At 37.1% G+C, this 18,510-nt stretch overlaps 1 protein-coding gene across 11 annotated transcripts in view; it reads right to left on the reverse strand.

The window, feature by feature from the left end:
- The window catches only part of nav2a (neuron navigator 2a), a 119,871-nt gene that overhangs the window by 40,221 nt on the left and 61,140 nt on the right, over positions 1-18,510 (reverse strand). For all 11 annotated transcript variants that reach the window (XM_015042651.1, XM_015042645.1, XM_015042652.1 and 8 more), the window contains 4 exons: positions 18,146-18,255; positions 17,966-18,074; positions 17,188-17,601; positions 9,906-10,028 (listed from right to left, as the gene is read on the reverse strand). In XM_015042651.1, coding sequence (XP_014898137.1) covers positions 9,906-10,028; positions 17,188-17,601; positions 17,966-18,074; positions 18,146-18,255 — 756 coding nt within the window. The remainder of the gene's footprint in view (positions 1-9,905; positions 10,029-17,187; positions 17,602-17,965; positions 18,075-18,145; positions 18,256-18,510) is intronic.

The raw sequence follows: 18,510 nt of genomic DNA on the forward strand, positions 1-18,510 counted from the left end.
TATCACAGTTCTTCACTTTTGAAACTCAGAAATTTCCACCTTTTCTTTTTCTAGAATATTTCTGAGACCAATCTCAAAATTTCAGAGTTTTTTTTTCTTACATATTTTCAAGTTTTGGAGCTCAAAAGTGTCCTAACTTTTAAACTCAGTTATCTAGAAAATTTCTGAGATTAACCTAGAAATTTCTGGGTATGTTTTATAGAAATTTACTCTTTTTGTCGCCTATTTACACTGGTCGTAATACGCCGTCGTAAGACGAAGAGAAACTTTTAGATGTAATCTCTTTGTAGGAAGCAGACAACATCTCACTGAAGCTGTCGGGTGCGCGTTAAGTAAACATACAGACAGAAAAGCCAGTTTGTGGATTAACACTCAACCGAACACAAAACAAGCAAGATAACTTTTTTTTATTTTTAGTGGTGTGACATCTGGAGTGTTAAAGCAGGATCTGATCTTTACTGTTAAATAAAACAAACTGAAATGTACCTTGAGATGACATTCCTTATGAAAAACTTTAGATACCAGCAGTTTTAAAGGTTCAGTTGTATCAGATATATGTTTCTGACTTTTTGTCTTTCTTTTAATCCTTTTTTTTTAACGTTTTTACAGCAAAAAAACCTTAAGAGGATTCAAGGAGACCTAAATATGCATAAGAAAGTCCCTGTTTGTTTTTGTTTTTTTAAATAAATAAACTTTAATCATTCTGCCTTTTGGCTTTTCTACTTAAATCAAAAGTAGATCAAGTTTTTGGTTTCTAACTTTGCAGGGAGAAAAAAAATCATGTTCTGAACGGTACGGTCAAGCTGAAAAGATGAAGGAAAGGGAGAAAAACGGGATTCTGGGACATTCCGGGCCGGATCCCAGGAGTCCTGCGGTATGAAAATGACACAGCTGTCCCCGCTTTGACAGGGAAAGACGGAACCGGAGCGGACAGCACAATGAGCCGGGTTTGTCTGTCCGCTTATTGGGCCTACCGTCTCCTGTCTCAGAGAAAAAAATGGCTGCTCACATTCAGATGATTTATCGCAGCATGTGTTTCCTTTAAGTGCTCGCTTTCTCTTTGTGTTTGTGTGTTTAATATGTAAACACTCCTATAGATTTGACCGACTGACCCCGATCTACTGAGAATACACACAAAACTCTGAACACGTGTGCATCACTTCACACACACACACGACCCCTCCGAAATGCACTCACTTCAGACAAATGAGGAATTTCTATCAGCAGTGCAGATGCCATCAAACCCATTTTCACCTCAGCGCGAGAAGAAGACTCAAAGCATCTTTCTTGGTCGGAGAAAAAAACTCATTTTGGATTTTAGGTGGAAAAAAATACAGGTCAAAGGAAACAAATTAGGCTCATTTCAACACGTTGGTATAGGTCAAAACATGTTCATTGCACAAAAATGTTTTTAGATCTTAACGTTCACACTCGCATGTGAAAATGGCTGCAAAAAGATGCACAATTATACAACCATACATCTTTGAAAAGCAAAAGTGGAGCCTCCTGCACAACAAGAATGCGGCAAGTGGTTTCTGGATGGTAAGTCAGCAACAAAACATTTGTGTTTCTCTGCAGCCGTTGTACAGTGCTTACAGCGGTAAAACCAAACTCCCTAAAAGCAAAAAATTAAATCTTACCAGGTATTTTTTTGTCTAGTTTCTATTGTCTTATTTGAAGTTTTGTCACTTCAAATAAGACAAAACTATCCAAAAATTCTTGGTAAGGTTTTGTGTTTTTGCAGTTCTGAAGCTTTGCTGGGGTTGCTAGGTAACAGGTTAGCGCTCTGCTGGGGTTGCTAGGTAACGGGTTAGCACTCTGCTGGGGTTGCTAGGTAACGGGTTAGCACTCTGCTGGGGTTGCTAGGTAACGGCACACTGCTGATAAATCATAAATATCTCATAAATCATGCTGATTTATGAGATTCTGGAGGGTTTTTTTGAAACAGCTTATTTTCCAGACACCAAAAAACATTAACTTCTCACCAAAAACCACCTGGCTGTTTTTTTGTTTTTGTTTTAAGCACTCAAGTTGTTTTTTAGAAGCAGCAGAAACCCAAATGGAAGAACAAAAAAACTTAGAATAAAGTGATATTTGCATGATATGTCCCCTTTAAGGGTCTCCAGATAACACATGATAATCCTCTTTAGAATAACAGAAACATATTTGGGACTTCCAGCTGCTAGAGAACCACTTGCTGCTTTTTTCCCCTCCACATTTCCCATGTAAAAAATGTTATTTTTAATCAAAACAAGAAGGTCTGCAGTGCGTCTCAAGACACTAAGCCGACTGAAACATGGATCCAAATTAAACTTCAAGGCTGCACTGAAACGTTTCCCCTAAAGTTCAGTTAATAGACGTTTGAAGGATTCAGACTCACCCTGTGCTAACCGACCAACAAAGCTCTCACAATAGACGAATTCTCCTTTTGCTCCACTTTGTCCATCTACGGTTTCGTCCCAGTGGTCTTGGTCAGATTCCAGACCGGACCAGAACCACGGCGGGACTGAGTGCTTTACTGCACTGACTGCCTTCAGAGAGTAAATTTGAACATAAAAATAAAAAAGTATCTGATTTACAGCTGATCCGTCAGTAGAATTACTCAGTGTGTGATTTTGCATCTCTGTGAGGCTGTTTTGTTTACAGCTAATAGAAACCCCGGGTGGTGGTCTGCTGGTATGGTAGCCATGGCAACCTGTGTTACCACGGCTACCATATCTCTAAGGGCTTCGTCTCAGTCTGTATCTACCTGCTTGTAAACAACAATTTTTACTTATTCTGTTTATGATATGAGAACCAGTTAGTGGCATTTAGTTTTAGAAGATGAGAACTCACCGCATTAAAGGAGTTAAAATGTTAAATAATGCATTTTTACTGTAAATTTGAAAGATATAGAAGAAGATTAAAGCCACTGGAAAAACAAAAAGAAATTGAGTTTTTCTCAATTTTGACTTGTTTCTTAAAATTCTGACATTAATCTCAGAAAAATCAGAACTGAAAAAAATTAGATTCTGAGATTAAAGAAGACTAAAATCAGACTATTTGGATATTTTTTCTTTTTCTCTTCTTTAATCTCAGAACTCTGAGAAAAGAGTCAGAATATTTTTTCTACATTTTCAGTGGTCCTCATCCTCCTCCGTAGGAAAAGCAGATTACACCAGATGGGAAATCTGTGTGGGCGCAAAAAACAGCAAAACATACTCAACCTTTAGAGCCACACAACGGCTCCAGCAGGGCTTCAATCCAACATCACGCACTGCAACAAAGTGAAACGGCTCACGTTTTCACAGAAAAATGTGTTATTTGTACATTAGTCTACATCTGAAGTTTGTCAAATAATTAAAAGAGAGTCAAGGTATAAACGAGTGAAATATGTTTCCACAGCAAGGCAGGTGAACTTGCCTTGGACATAAGGTGAGAAACTCAAGGTGGATCTGGAGAACAGTTGATGCTTTATAAGAAATCAGCTGAGGTGGATTTTGATTTGCAGGTTTGTAAGTGGTACAAAAGAGGATTAGGGCCACTGAAAAACAAAACTAAACTCAACAGCGGCGTTTTTGGCAGATTTCTGACTTCAGATCTTAAAAAGTTAAAGTCAGAATTTTGACAATTCTGCGGTTAAAGTCATAATTCTGATATTTAAATCATAATTCTGATTTTAAAAAGTCCAAATTCTGATAGGATTAAAGTCATAATTCTGATATTAAAGTAAGAATTGCGTGGAAGAATGTCAAATTCTGAGAACTAAGTCCGAAATCTGAGATTAAATCAAAATCTGAGAAAAATTCAGAATTGATATTAAGTCATAAACAGAGAAAAACTCAAAAATTCTGAGAAAAAAGTCAGAATTTTGAGATTAAAGTTTGGATTCTGAGAAAAAAGTGAAAATCCTGAGAAAAAAAAGCCAGAATTCTGAGAATAAAGTGTAAAATATGAAGAGACTACAACAACAAAAATCTGCAGCATTAAAAGCAGAAAAAATTTGGTGGAAGAAAAAACGTATCCAACACCAACAATAATTATTGCAGCGAAACCACAACATTACGATAGCTGGAGCAGAGGAGCAGGTGGAGAAGCGGCCTGGTGGAGAGTAAAACAGCCGCAGCGGCAGGTGTTGGAGAAGCAAAGAGCTGATAAGGTTAAAAACATTTTGTTCTTCTGCCCGAGGCCAACAGGGAAACCGCTCAAGTCCAGACACGACAGAGAAACGTTTGGGGGTTCAAGCATCTGTGTGTCTGTCTGAAACAACCTCTGCACTGGAAAAACTCTAAATCCTACCAAGTGTTTCTGGTCTATTCTCAGTGAACACATCACTTTGAATAAAACAAAACTAACTCACAAGTAACTTTTCATCAAGACACAGCAACTTGTTTTAGGTAAATAATTTATTACAATTGATGAAAAAGTTCTAGTTGCACTAGCAGATTATTTCACTTTTAACACAGGAAAAATGTGTTGTTACAGGTAAAATAAGTACTTATTTTAATCAATATCAAGGATTTATTGACGTAAAACAAACTCCGATATCTTTTTAAACCGTCACTTATTATTTAGCTTTGTCTTATTTTAAGTGCACTAACACATCCGCACTAGAAAAAGCCAAAAAACACAAAGCAAGTATGTTTGTTTAGTTTCAAGTGTAAATTTCTCACTTCACATGAAATAATAAAAAACTGGTTTAAAAGTATCAAGATGTGGGTGCTTTTTAAAGTAAATATGTCCTTAATATTGATGGAAAAGTACTAAATAATCCACAACCAGATTATTTCACTTGTAACGAGACATTTTTTCCATATTATAAGTGAAATAATCTGGCAGGGAAACTAATACCTTTTCATCAATATTGAGAAATTATTGACTTTAAAACAAGCTCCTACGTTTTACTGAAAGTTTATTTGCTACCTTTGTCTTATTTCACATGTACTCCAATATTTTCACTAATAACTGGACAAAAAAAATGACTTGATTTTGTTTTTGCAGTGCGTTCTGCAGTCACGCTCTACTTCGCACAACAATCCATCACTAACATCTTTTGGTGCAGACAAAACAATTAGAGGATGAATCATAAATGAAAACTCATAACTAGAGAGGATTTCAGCAGATAAACAGCAGAGAAGTGACAGACACATCAGCTGGAGTCCTTCAGGTGCCAAAACATTACAAAATGATTCACTGAAAGGAAATGGATTTTATGACCCTGGAACATTATGCCAGTGTTGCACAAACTGGGTTTGTAATGCAATGTGTCACATTGCTCCGAGGTGCAACTCAAACAAAGCCTGCAGTTTCCTCTCCCTATGAGCAATTATTAGTGGAATAATAAATCAGGAGTCTCTCCATGCAGTGTGAAGGACTTAAGAGATTACTTGTTGAGAGATTTAGTGGGAAACGTTCTGTTTATTTGCTTAGTGAGTCTGAAAAGGCAAAGAAAGGCAAAGATCTCCACAAAAGCATGAAGTTTACAATGAAAAGGTAACGACGGCGGCAGAAGGGATCAGGCTTTAACGAGCACTGATGAAGGAGTCTGTTAGTGGATTAGGCTGAGTTTACTTTACGATGCATCACATGATGCCTAAAAAAGAAGAAAACACTGCACAGACCAACAAAAACTAATCCTGCAGCAGGCTGTAGTCACTAAGTCACTTTGGCTTTTTCTGGATCACAAATTCATTTGTCATAATCAATGCGGCGGATTTTCGGTATAGGGGAATTTTTTCAATGGATATAAGATGCTTTAGTGCAAATATTTAAACTTAAAAAAAATCTAAATACATTGTTTTCTTTCTCCTTCCCATGAACTGCCCCTCCCTGGAAGCTGCAGCCTTTCTCAAATAAAACGTCTCACACGAAAGCTCTTAACCCGACACTTCTCTTGTTTACTTTCCTTTGACTTTTAAACAAATGAACATTTTATTTCCTTGTGTGCAACAGACAAATGATGCTCAACAGCTGCATTTCCATTACAAATGTGTAAAAACGTAGTGAATATCCGGCTAGAATGTAAAAAAAAACACAACTTCACAATTGTGATGTTTCCATTAAGTAAGAAAAGTGATAAAAATCACATGTAAATAAGTTTGTTCACACAATAAATCATTAAAAAATACACCACACCATCATCCTTCTGCCACTTCCTGTCATTTTCTTTGTCGTTTCTGCCAGTAGTAACATCCTGTTGTTGATCACGACTCATGTGATGCAAAAAAAACATTTTCTATCGAAAAATTATATATATATTTTTTAAATTGCCGTGTTTCCATTAAGCAAATTTATATTCATAATTCCAATTTGCAAATTGTAAACGCAGCTATTAGTTAAAACAGAAACAAGAAAAGAAAAAGATGGGGGTGGGTCCTCTGTGCTCCCACAGCAGCTTCAGACAACAAAGACCTCTTCTTCTTTGTCTTCTTTAACAAAGAGGATTCAAACCAGAGGACAGACCATAATAGATTGCTTCCTCTTTTCTCAGCCACAGAGATTAATGACAGGATTAGAAAGCTCTCTTACACATCAGCACACAGTTTCTATTCTTTATTGTCTGCTTGTACGTTAACAGTCTGCTCTTTCATGACTCAGCTTTGCTTCCATTTACCACTTCAGGTACATTTGATATGTTAGTCATTTTGCACAGCTGCTGAGCAACACGTCATGTTTCTCCCCCGTCTGCTCATTAGTCCAGGTCTGGTTTATCGGAAAACGTCTTGCATGACGGCTTTAAAGGTTTTCTTAAAGGTGAACCTCAGCCCTTTGAAGCCTGTGACCTCAGAGTTCAGGGGTCACGGCGTTTTTGCCCCAGTGCCACGTGACCGCCCGACCCCTCCCGCCTTCAGCCGCCAGCTTCTCCTGAACACTTTGCTGCATCGCAATCCAGAGAGTACAGAAAAAAAAACGCACAGGTCACATAAATCCACAACAGATTGCACAGATGTCTGGACGTGTGAAGCTTATAAATTAGAGATTATAGTCCAGAACCTGAACACTGCTCAGCGCCATTCCTCCACCTGCATCATTAACTCGCTTTTCATAAATTTAATCAGCCTCATCTTTTACTAGATGAAACCAGTCACCCTTCTTAACCCCCAGCTCCAAGACTTTCCATCCCGTGTGCCAATGCATTTTATGCAATGGTTCCCCAAATTACGAAGGAGGATTAGGGCCACTGTAAAAATAAAAACCTCTGACTTTAAATTTATGAGATTAAAGTCAGAATTCTGAGGAGAAAAGTCAGACTTTCAAAGAAAAAAGCTACAATTCTGAGATTAAAGTCACAGTTATGATTATAAAGTCAGAATTTTGAGAGTAAAACCAGAATTCTGAGGAAAGGGTTGGATTTCATGTTTTCCAGTGGCCTTAATCCTCTTCCATACCAAACCTCCCGATTAATCCCATTAATTTTAAAGCGGTGAGATTAACCAGACATTCCTGCAGAGATGAGGGGAGACCCACCTCTCCTTTTTCCTCTCTTTTCTCTCAAAAAGGAATTCAGCCACAACATGATCATGATGGAAAAATGTGAATCTTCTGAAGAGAAGCCACATCTGCAGTGTTGGTTGATCATAAATCTCCCAGAGAAACATGAAATAAAATATAAAAAGTCCCCCAACTTTTATCATTTAGCTACTTTTTTATCCTCTACTTATCGCACTCTTTAATCTAAACAAGCAAGAAAGGAAAAACCAAGAGATGAGAGGAGAGATGCATGAAAAGAGGGGAGGAAACTGGAGATGAAAGACAAAGGGAGGACAGGCTGGCTTACAGAGAGAGAGAGCAAAACACCAAATCCCACCACGAAGTTTTGGGCTACTTTCTAGTGGGCCACTGTAGATGAGAGTAAATATTTCTAGAAAATCTAAAAATTTCTGAGTTTTTCTTGCAAATTTATGACTTTTTGAGTTAAAAGAATTTTCCGTTTTTTCAAGAAAATTTCTGATGCTATTATAAAACTTTCTGAATTTTTTTGATGGTATTGAATTCAGGTTATAGATGCATATAAATGTTTGCAATAAATTTTAAACTAATCTAATCGTAATTTTTTCCCCCTTCCTGTTAGGAGCTGGCGATAGCTGGATAAAAAATGCCCAAACCAGTCACTCTGCCTCTGTTTTCACCCACAGCAGGCCTTTGTCTCGCTTAATTTACCCCATATTCATTTAGAGCCGTCTCCATCCATTCTGCTGTCCATCTCCGCATCATTTTATTCCCTCCCCCATCGTCTGTCTTTCTTTCAACCCCCTCATCTTTCTGCAGCTACATGGTGGGGCGCAGCTCAGCCTTTATTCGCTTCTGTCTGACAAGCGGCCAAATCCTTCCAACTGTCTAACAGGACAAAGGCGGCAGCAAAATCACAAACAGAAATGTCACAGATCGAGCAAAACTGTCCTTCTTCTCTTTGGCTGACATCCAACACAAACGACTAACATCTCAAACCATGAATACATCCTCAAAGTGAGACATGAAATTCAGATCCGGAAACATATTTTTATACTAAATGATCTTATTGAGAAGTTTTTCTGCCTCGGGTTCTGAAACTGGGTCAAATTAACCAAGTGCTGCCTCACATTTTGTGTTTCAATGTTTGACATTTTTCTTTCTCCACGTGTCAACATACAAGTTTCATAACATATATAAATATCACCTATATCTACACTTTCAGAACAAATATTTAATGATTTTAAAGTAGATAGATAAACTACAGGTGAACCAATAAATCGACCCTGAGTTCCTTCACTTGGGAAATCAGAATCTGTCAACATTCCGCTAATGGCGAAAAAACACAACTTCGCAATCACAATGTTTCAATTGAACAAGAGATGCAATCAAAATCAGACGTGAATAAGTTTCTTCATGCAATAAGTCACTAAAGACCATGATGGCATCATTCTCCAACTACTTCCTGTCATCTTCTTTGTCTTCTTTGTCATTTCCTTCAGTAGTAACATCCAGTTGTTAATCAACTCAAGTTATGTGAAATAAGCGTTTTCATTGCAGTTTTGCAAAATAAACCAATTTCAATACAGTCAAAAAAGAATCACCTTTTCCGAGTGGCAAAACCATCAGATTATCTGAAACTGATTTGTTTCCATTAAGTACATTTATTTTTGAAATTGTGCTATTATAATGTCAATGGAATCACAGCTGTTGTTGCTACACTTGGCAACTTTTCAGACAAAAACAAAATGGGAATCGGCCAGAATCAGACAATTCATAAAAAAATGTGATCGGTGCGCCGCTAACATAAACACTGAAAATCCAACACGCACGAGAGATGTCACTATTTTTACAATCCACAAATCCAAATTTGGAATAATTAATATCAAGTGGATCCTGTGAGATGGATTAATAATAATAAACCGAGAAAGAAAATGGAAGAGGATATTTTATCCAAGAATAAAATATCATCAGCAAACAGCATGAGTTTGTTTTAAAACTCCACTTTTAATTGTTGCTCAACCAGATTTAACAGCAACATTTAAGTTAAAAAATCATAGAACATATATAAGTAAAAGAATAAAACTAAAAAGTAGAGGACATTCAAATATGCACTGCAAAATCACAAAATTTTAGCAGGTATTTTTTTCATCTAGTTTCTGATGCAAAAATCTCAGTACACTTGAAATAACTAACTTAGAAATAAATTTTTACCAAACTATAAGAGCTTGTTTAAAGTAAATACTTCCTTTAATATTAATTAAAAAGTCCTAGTTACACTGGTAGATTATTTCACCTGCAGCATGGAAAAAATTTATTTTTGAACTAGTCATTTTTAAGCTCCTAGATCTGCTGAAAAGTCACTTGTAAGTTAGTTTTGTCTTATTTCTAGTATCCTGAGATATTTGCAGTAGAAACTAGACTAAAAAACTTTTGTGTTTTTTCAGAGCGAGAGGAGAAACGTGAAGTCCACCCACCTGTCGGCGTCTCCCTGTCCTGACGACGCGTTCCGATGGAGCGTCTCTCGAACTGCAGCCATGCTGTCAGGCAGTCGGTTCAGGCGGCGAGTGTAGAGACCCAAACCTCCATCGGTCATGTAGCTGCAAAAAAAAAAGAAACATTTTAGGCACCAGCATGCAGAAAATGTGCAGTACAACACTTTCAAATCCAACACACTGTGTCCGGTCTTTCTGATAAATTATCTTTATTTAGTTCAGGAGGCGGAGCTCAGAGTGGTTTTCTGGTTGGAGCAAAGCGTCCATCAACCAGAAAAACCCCCAAAACACTGAAAACAGCTAATTAAATGACACAGATTTCCCTTATGTGGCGAACAAAAGTGGTGTTTAAAAAGAAGAGGCACAAACATTGTACTCAAAAACTTTACTCTAGTAAGAGTAAAAAAGTATTTGGTAAAAGTTACAATAGTACAGAGTATCTGATCAAATCAGTCAATCATTTAATATTTAAAAATTATATCATCAGACAGGACATAATATAAAGGTAAGTGGAATATTTGGTATTTTATGGACAAAAATGACAATAATTCGTATTAGTAACAAAAAAAAAAATCATTAAAAACATGTTTCCAAATCAGTTTCTTTCAATTTATAAAACTTTACCAGAAACTGCAGGTGTGTGTTTGTGTTTGTCTGGCGAATTTCTGGTTAAAACATGTTTGTTTTTCATTCAGCGGGTAGAAAATCCAGAAATTTTACTCAAGATTAGAAATACTTCTTGATAAAGTTACTAAAGTGTAAAGCAAAAATAGTCCAAAAAGCAGATCTTAAATGTAATTAGTTACTACCCAACTGTGTTGAAAAGAAGAGGCAGCACAATAGACAAAAGATGAGTCTGTTCTTTATTTCACCAGAACATAAATTCATTACAAAAACCAGTTCCTGCCTGTCAAATGCTGATGAATGGAAGAACTAAAGATAAGATCTGATATAAATATACTGACTACTTATCTACAAAAAGGAGGCTAAGCAGTGATTAAGTTCATTTCGTAACAGAAAAAACTTGATTTATATGCTGGGAGACTGAAAAGTGGTTCCAAGATGCTGAAACTTTCCCAACGGATAATAAAAAACTGAAACTAAATATGAACCAAAGATCACTGATGGATATAAAAACTGGCTGATTTAGTTCAGGCCAACAGATGGCGGATGCTGAAAATGTAACGCATTATTAATATAAACTCAGATTAAAACGGGTAACCAGGAACTTCCAACAGAAAGAGAACTGATTTCATGATATACAAACATCGTTGGGGTTTCACCAACTAGAATTTATCAATTACAAATTATAAAAAGACAGCCAAACATATTTATAAAAGTGATTTGTTTGCGCTTGTTTCAAGTCATAAATTCCCTAATTATTATTATTTCCAGTGCTATAACTGAAATAATCTGCCAAGGAAATTAGCAAATTTGTGTTTTATCTGTGCATCTTTGTTTTACTCGTGAACCACTTTGTGATTTTTATCAATGAAAGGTGCTATACAAATAAAAAGTACTTATTTCATAATAAGAAACCTGCAAAAAGTACAAATAATCCATTACTCATAAGTAAATAATCTGCCTTTTGTAGTCATAATAGACACAAAGTTTTGATAATAAGAGACTAAAATAATGTATGCAACTTTGTTTTAAATTCAAAAACAAGTGCGATTAAAGCAGGACTTTGTCCAGACACAGGATCCAGTCCACAGGGGGTCGACATCAATCATCACACTGCAAAGTCACCTTGGAGATGACCGGCCAGAGACAAACACAAGCTCAAACATTTCTCTGTCACACTAATATCTAACCCCGCTCCTATCCACCTGTCTCAGTAGAAACCTGTCCAAACAAGACATTTTATTGTTTACAGGCGATCTGTTATGTAAAAAAAATCACATTCTCCATGTATTTGTACTTCCATTTGGGTTTCTATTGCTTCTAAAAACAAACCAAGCTCTTAATAAAACACACACAGCCATTTTTTGGCAATAAGTTCATCTTTTGGTGTCTTTTTGGTGTATGGAAAATCAGCAGTTTCAAAAACCTCCAGAATGTTGAGTCAGTTGCTAGGTAATGACAGGCGTCATTACTTAGTAACACAAGCTGAGCTCCAGCTTGTGGTCAGTTGGTTTTACAGCTGTATGTGCTGTACAATGGCTGCTGGAAAAGACAAGTTTTTTGTTGCTGACTTACCATTCATTATTGTTGGTTGTTCAGGAGGCTCTACCAATGCTTTTCAAAATGCATGATTGATTGTATAATTGCACATCTTTTTGCAGATATTGTCACGTGTGAGTGTAAATGTTGAGTTGGGGAGCGTGACCAGCAGCAGATTATTTGGGTTTAAAGCATCAGAATTTCCTAAAACCGACTAAAATCTCAATGTCTTAGAATAATTTTGTGCAAACAATGTAATTAACATGTTTTTGTCATCCATAAACCTATCTTATCCTCTCTAGTTAAAATAATAGCTCACCTTTAAAACCACCACTTTACCAGCTCACCTTTATGAAACTCCTCCAGTTTGATACAAACAAAATCATGTTACAAACCTACCTGTCTGCCTCAAACATGTCAGCCAAAAGCAAAATCAAACACGTCCAGGTGCTTCTAGCCGAATAAAATCTCGAACGAAATGAGTCCGTTCAACCGTCAGGTCTGCGGCAAACACAGATGAACAACACCAGCAGGTGAAGGCGAGTTTCATCACGGTGAAATGAAGCCGGTCAACTTGTGTGTGAGCTCAGCGTTGATATGAGGCGGCTCTCCTCCGCTCCACATGCTGATTTTCCTCCCCTGATAGGAGGTTGGGTCTGGCAGAGGAAAAGGGAGGGAGGAGGAGGATGGATCAGACAGTTTAGACCCAAAGCGTTAGAGAGTGAAGCGCTGGGTCTCTGTTCATCTCTGAGGGACAGAGAACCAAAAACTGAGGGGCTGTGGGCTGAAGAAAACCACTGCACTGCAAAAACACAAGGATTTTTGATCCAATTCAAGTGAAATCTCTTAGTACGCTTGATTAAAGATTAAAATAAATTACAAGTAACTTTCAGAAAGATATATGAGCTTGTTTAGAGTCAATAATTACTTGTTCAACTGGCAAAATATAAAACATGGGAAATGTCTTGTTATAAGATTAATCTGTCTTTAATCAATATAAGCTCCTATATCTCACTGAAAAGTTACTTGCAATTTAGTTTTATCTTATTTCAAGTGTTCTAAGATATTTGCTCAAGAAACTAGACTAAAATACTTGGTAAGATTTCATGGTTTGAGGTGTGAGCAATCAGTACAGTTTACAAACAAAATATTCTGGGTTTAAAAAAATAACTAAGTAACTTTTCAGGAATATATCGGAGCTTATTTCAAATAATATTGATGAAAAATTCCTAATTCCACTGAAAGCTTATTTCAGTTATAACAAGACATTTTCCTATATTATAAATAAAATTATTTGACAGCAGAACTTGCATTTCTAAATCAATATTAAGACATTTTTGACTCTAAACGAGCCCTTACACCTTTGTTTCGTCTTATTTCTTATATACTAAGATATTTTCACTAGAAACTAGAGCAAACCTACCTGGTAAGATTTTGTGTTTTTACAGTACAGCTTTAAAAACGTCTCCTGAATTTGGCGAAATCTCTGAGAAAAGTTTATTTCAACGGTTGCTTTTTCATTTTACCTGTGTCATATTTCCTCTGAATAACCCAGTGACCTCCTTGTACAGTATAATCCCAGTTAATCTTTTAATAAATGGCTCTCCAGTGTTGCAAAGAGCAGCAGTTCATTTCACCACGGGGTTGATTTTCAAGGTGGGCTGAACTCCCTACAGATTTTACAACAGCTGGGAGTTTCCTGCCCTGTTTTAAATAAAAAGTTCTGCCATGATGGCAGGAGTGCAAAAACATAAAATCTTAGCAAGTATTTTTGTCTAGTTTCTAGTACAAATGTTTTAGTACACTTTAAATAACTTTTCATTAAGATATAGGAGTTTGTTTTAAGTAAATAATTCTTTAATATTGATTAAAAATACTGGTCCCATTGGCAGATGTTTCCCATTTTAGTCAATTACAGTCTCTTTTCAAGTATCCTAAGATATTTGTGCTTAAAACTAGACATAGTACTTGGTAAGGTTTTGTATTTTGCAGTGTTTTTTGTGCATTTATGTGCCACACACTGGAAAAACATAATCTTACCAAGTGTTTTAGGTCTAGTTTGTAGCATATTTGAAATAAGACAAAACAAACGTATAGGTTTTTAGTACGATATAAGATCTTGTTTTAAATCAATAATCATTTAATATTGATGAAAAAGTTCTAGTTTCACTGGCAGATTATTTCACTTAAAACATGGGAACAATGTCACATGTGAAATAATCTGGAACATTTTCATCAAAATTAAAGGATTATTGACTTAAGCTATAATATCTTGCTAAATATTTGTAAGTTTCTTATTTCAAGAGTATTAAGAACAAGAAGCTAGAAGAAACACTTGGTGGTATTTTGTGTTTTTGCAGTGCAGTCAAGCAACCAGCTCCTCCTCTGTGGGTAAACGTCCCAGCTCCGGTGTGGAAGAACCAGTTATGTCTGCGCTGGATGCCGACGCGCTCGCGATCGAGGGAACCGCAAAATGTCCCGAGGACGAAGAGGAAAGTGGGAGGTCATCATCAGTCTGAGTCTGTTTTAAATGGTTAACCCACAGGGTGACTCCACCCACACACACACACACGCACACGCACACACACACACACACACACACACACACACACACACACAACAACCAAGAGCCTCATATAGTCTCTGTTTAAATAAAAGCTGATTTCCCAGTCATCCATCACTTCTTCCTAAAGCTTCATAAAAATGCGATGGCTCTCACCTACAGACATCAACTAACATGGATGAAACGTCAACAGAAAGTCATTTGTCAAACAGTCCAGACATCAACAAGAGCCGGATCATAACAACAGAGGATTTGTGGATTTTCTTTGCTTTATGATGGTGTCAAGTGTAAGAAAAATGAGAAATGGTTTCAAAACAGAAGAAAAATTAGAAACACGACTTCAAAGGGACTTGAAAGTAGAAAAAGGGAAATTGTGCAAACATCTAATCACTGCATTGGAAAAACACAAAATCTGAAGTATATACGGTTTAGTTTCCATTGCAAATATTTAGTACACTCGAAAAAAGGCAAAACTAACTTACAAGTAACTTTCCAGGACATAGGAGTCAATAATCCCTTAAATCTGATTTAAAAGTTCCACTGGCAGATTATTTCACTTATAACATGGAAAAAAATGTTTCGGTAAAACCAAAATTATAAGGTTTTGTGTTTTTGCAGTGCAGACAGTAATCTTGTATTTCTGCTTCAGTTTTTTGTGTTTTCACTGCAAAAACACCAAATCTTTCCCAGTTAGGTCGGGTTTGTAGTCAAAATATCTTGATACACCAGAAATAAGAAAAATGTTTGTTTCAAGTAATTTCTTAATATTGATAAAAAGTAATAATTCCAATGGTAGGTTTTTTCACTACAGTCAGACATTTTTCCCTTGATTCAAGTGAAATGATCTGCCTGTGGAAGTAGCACTTTTTAATCAATATTAAGGAATTATTATAGAAACAAGATCATTTATCTTCCTGAAAAGTTACTTGTAAGTTAGTTTTGTTTAATTTACTAAGATATTGGCTCTACAAACTAAACCAAAAATACTTGGTCACATTTTGCACTTTTGCAGTAAAGAATAGAGCATGAAAACATCCTCCAACAATCCAGGAATTATTTTGTGATAAATAATATTTAGTTTGGAGCAAAAACTGTGTTGTGAACTAACGCAGATCAAAATATTGAAATGTTCGCTCTAACATCTCAAAATTAATCAACAGACTTTAATAAAAACAACAGAGGCAACCTCAAAGTCCTAATTAAAGAGGGACTGATCACAATCAGTAACGATTTGGCTCAAAAGATTGTATCTAGTCAGTCAGTTTAAGTCTAAAAAAAGAAAGTTTACTGTAAATATTGATACATCAATATTCACCAGGAAATGTGAATCAGATATAAAAGTGAAACATTAGCTTCCTAACACTAAGCTTGGATTCTGGGTTTAAGAAACGTCCCTCTGCTTTGGGCTCCTCTTGGAAATCAGTTCAAACTCATGCAGATGTTTTCCAAACTTTATCTGAATCTTTCAGTCTGAGGCCAACTTGGCGCCTTTTACAGCTTCATCTGATAACAATGATGACAGCAGAGCTTTGGATCAGTGTAACAGCCTAAATATGCAAAGAGCATGTTATAACATAGACAGTGGCTTTGTGAACAAAACATAAACAGTGGATCTGAAGATCAGCATTAATGCATCTGATGATACATGTGGCATGTTGGCTTTGAATTGTTGCAGATAAATGTTGTTATAAAAGCTACACACAATCTGGCAAAGTACTTTTGGTCTATTTTTTTAGTGCAAAATATCTTATGACACTTAAAATAAAATAAAAAACTAACTTACAAGTAACTTTTTAACTAAATACCTGTTTTAAGCAATATGTCCTTAATATGTATTTTTAAAAGTATTAATTCCACTGGCAGATTACTTCACAAAATGTTTTATTTTTCTGTATGGGTAGTTCAGTCATTAAGGAACACTACTGCCCTCTTCTGGTTTGCTATAAATCTGTATAAGAACCATTAAAAGTTCAACATTTGAACTTGTATATTAAATATATATTAAATTATCCATCATAACCTTTAAAAGTGACCTGTTAAATTCCCTGAAAACGTTAGGACAGGTTTATGGTCTACTCAAAACATTTTCATTTGCATAAAGTTATTCTTAGATGATGACATTTCAGTCTGATCAGTTCTGCCTTTTCTCAGCTCCTTTCAGATTTAGCTGTCACTATAAATCCATGTGAAAATGGACCCAAACAGAGCAGTTATACAACCTTTGAAAAGCAGAAGCGGAGCCTCCTGGACAACCAACAAGAATGCAGCAAGTGGTTTCTGGTTCTTGTCTACTCCAGCAGCCATTATACAGTGGTAAAACTAGCTGACCAAACATGTTGGAGCTCAGTTTGTGTTGCTAGGTAACGGGCTGGGCTTTCAGGGTTGCTAGGTAACGGGCAGTGCCTGCTGATTTGTAACATTACATTCTGTTTTGTTATTTGAAGGCTGTTTTTAAAAGTAGTAGAAACCCAAATGGAAGTACAAAAACACTAAAAGTAAAAAGTAAAGTAAAACAATCTGCTGCATCCACCCACTTACCCACTGGTGACATCATCAGTGCGCACGACGTTCTTGCTCAGCACGTCTCCGTCGCTCATGTAGCCGGTGACCTCCATGGCGGGGCCGTCCAGCTCCATTTCGTCTCCGGCTCTGTCCCCCAGCTCCACGCTGCACAGCGTGCCACCCCTGCCGGCCAGCTGCCTCCGCAGGTGCCCCGGGTACAGGTAGCGCCCACCTCGCCCGCCGTAGCCGTTCCCAACAGAAGGGGCGTCGCCCGCCTGCAGACGAGGGCTGGACTGCCCCAGTCGCCATGGTGACAGCGACGAGCGGGCGGAGGTAAGGCTGAGGATGCTTCGACCGCTCCCGCCGCCGCTGCTGTTGTTGCCGGATGATCCGCCGCCACCACTGCTGATGTCTGTCGTAACGCTGCCGTCAAAGGTGGTTTCCAGAGTACTAAGAAAAAAAATTAAATTTAAACAACAAACAATCAAACTCCTCTAGAGAGTACTCCTCTAGATCATTTTATTAGCAGAACCGCAACGAAAAATAGGGGTTAGACTGAAACTAGGGATGAATAAAATGGCTGAAAAACGTGTCAGATATCGGTATCGGTATGGGAAGTGAATCGGTGCATCCGGAGTATAATCACCAACATTTTTGTCTTAAAAACTCATGAAAATAACAAGAAGTTTTTTGAAAAAGATCATTAAAGTGAAATTTAGTTGATACTTTCTCATCTTAACACAGAAGTAAGTGCAGTCAGTTGTGGTTTAGTAATTAATCATAATTAAATAAGCATTTTTTATTATTGTTTTACCTGTGAGTGACCTGAGTTCCCCGCAGACTGGACATAGTCTCTTCTAAATTTTGCCGAAGGTCTGCAATGTTTTTGACGGTGCGCAGCCGTCTGGCCTCTGGGTCTTCACCTGAACAAAACATTGTTTTAAAGAAGTGAGATTTGAAATGTAAACTGTGGACGGAAGCAGACAGTTCCTACCTGAAAGGTCTTCGATGGAGGTCTGGCTGGTCTTTGTGCAGGAAACGTCTCCACCTCTTCCCACTGAGCCGCTCTCAGAGTTCACCGTTCCCTCGCCATCTGTTTGTGTTCTGCCGGAAAACAAATTGTGCGAGTGATTAAAGTGAGGAAATCATTGATTGTGAATTATGGCGCACTTAGGGGGAACCTAATATTCAGAAAATTGTCACGAAGAAGGGATAAACCTGATTAGACTTTAAATCTGCTGTGTTTCAAGTCTTGTGACTGCGGTGAGAAGCGAATGGCTGCTAAGCCTCAGACTTCAGTAACGTTTTGTCTTTGAAGGATAAATCAATAGAGCGCTGCGGCTGGACAGCGTGACGTTT

This window comes from Poecilia latipinna, unplaced genomic scaffold (assembly GCF_001443285.1).
Source record: "Poecilia latipinna isolate Pla-1442-1.1 unplaced genomic scaffold, P_latipinna-1.0 Scaffold598, whole genome shotgun sequence".
Classification (NCBI taxonomy): Eukaryota; Metazoa; Chordata; class Actinopteri; order Cyprinodontiformes; family Poeciliidae; genus Poecilia; species Poecilia latipinna.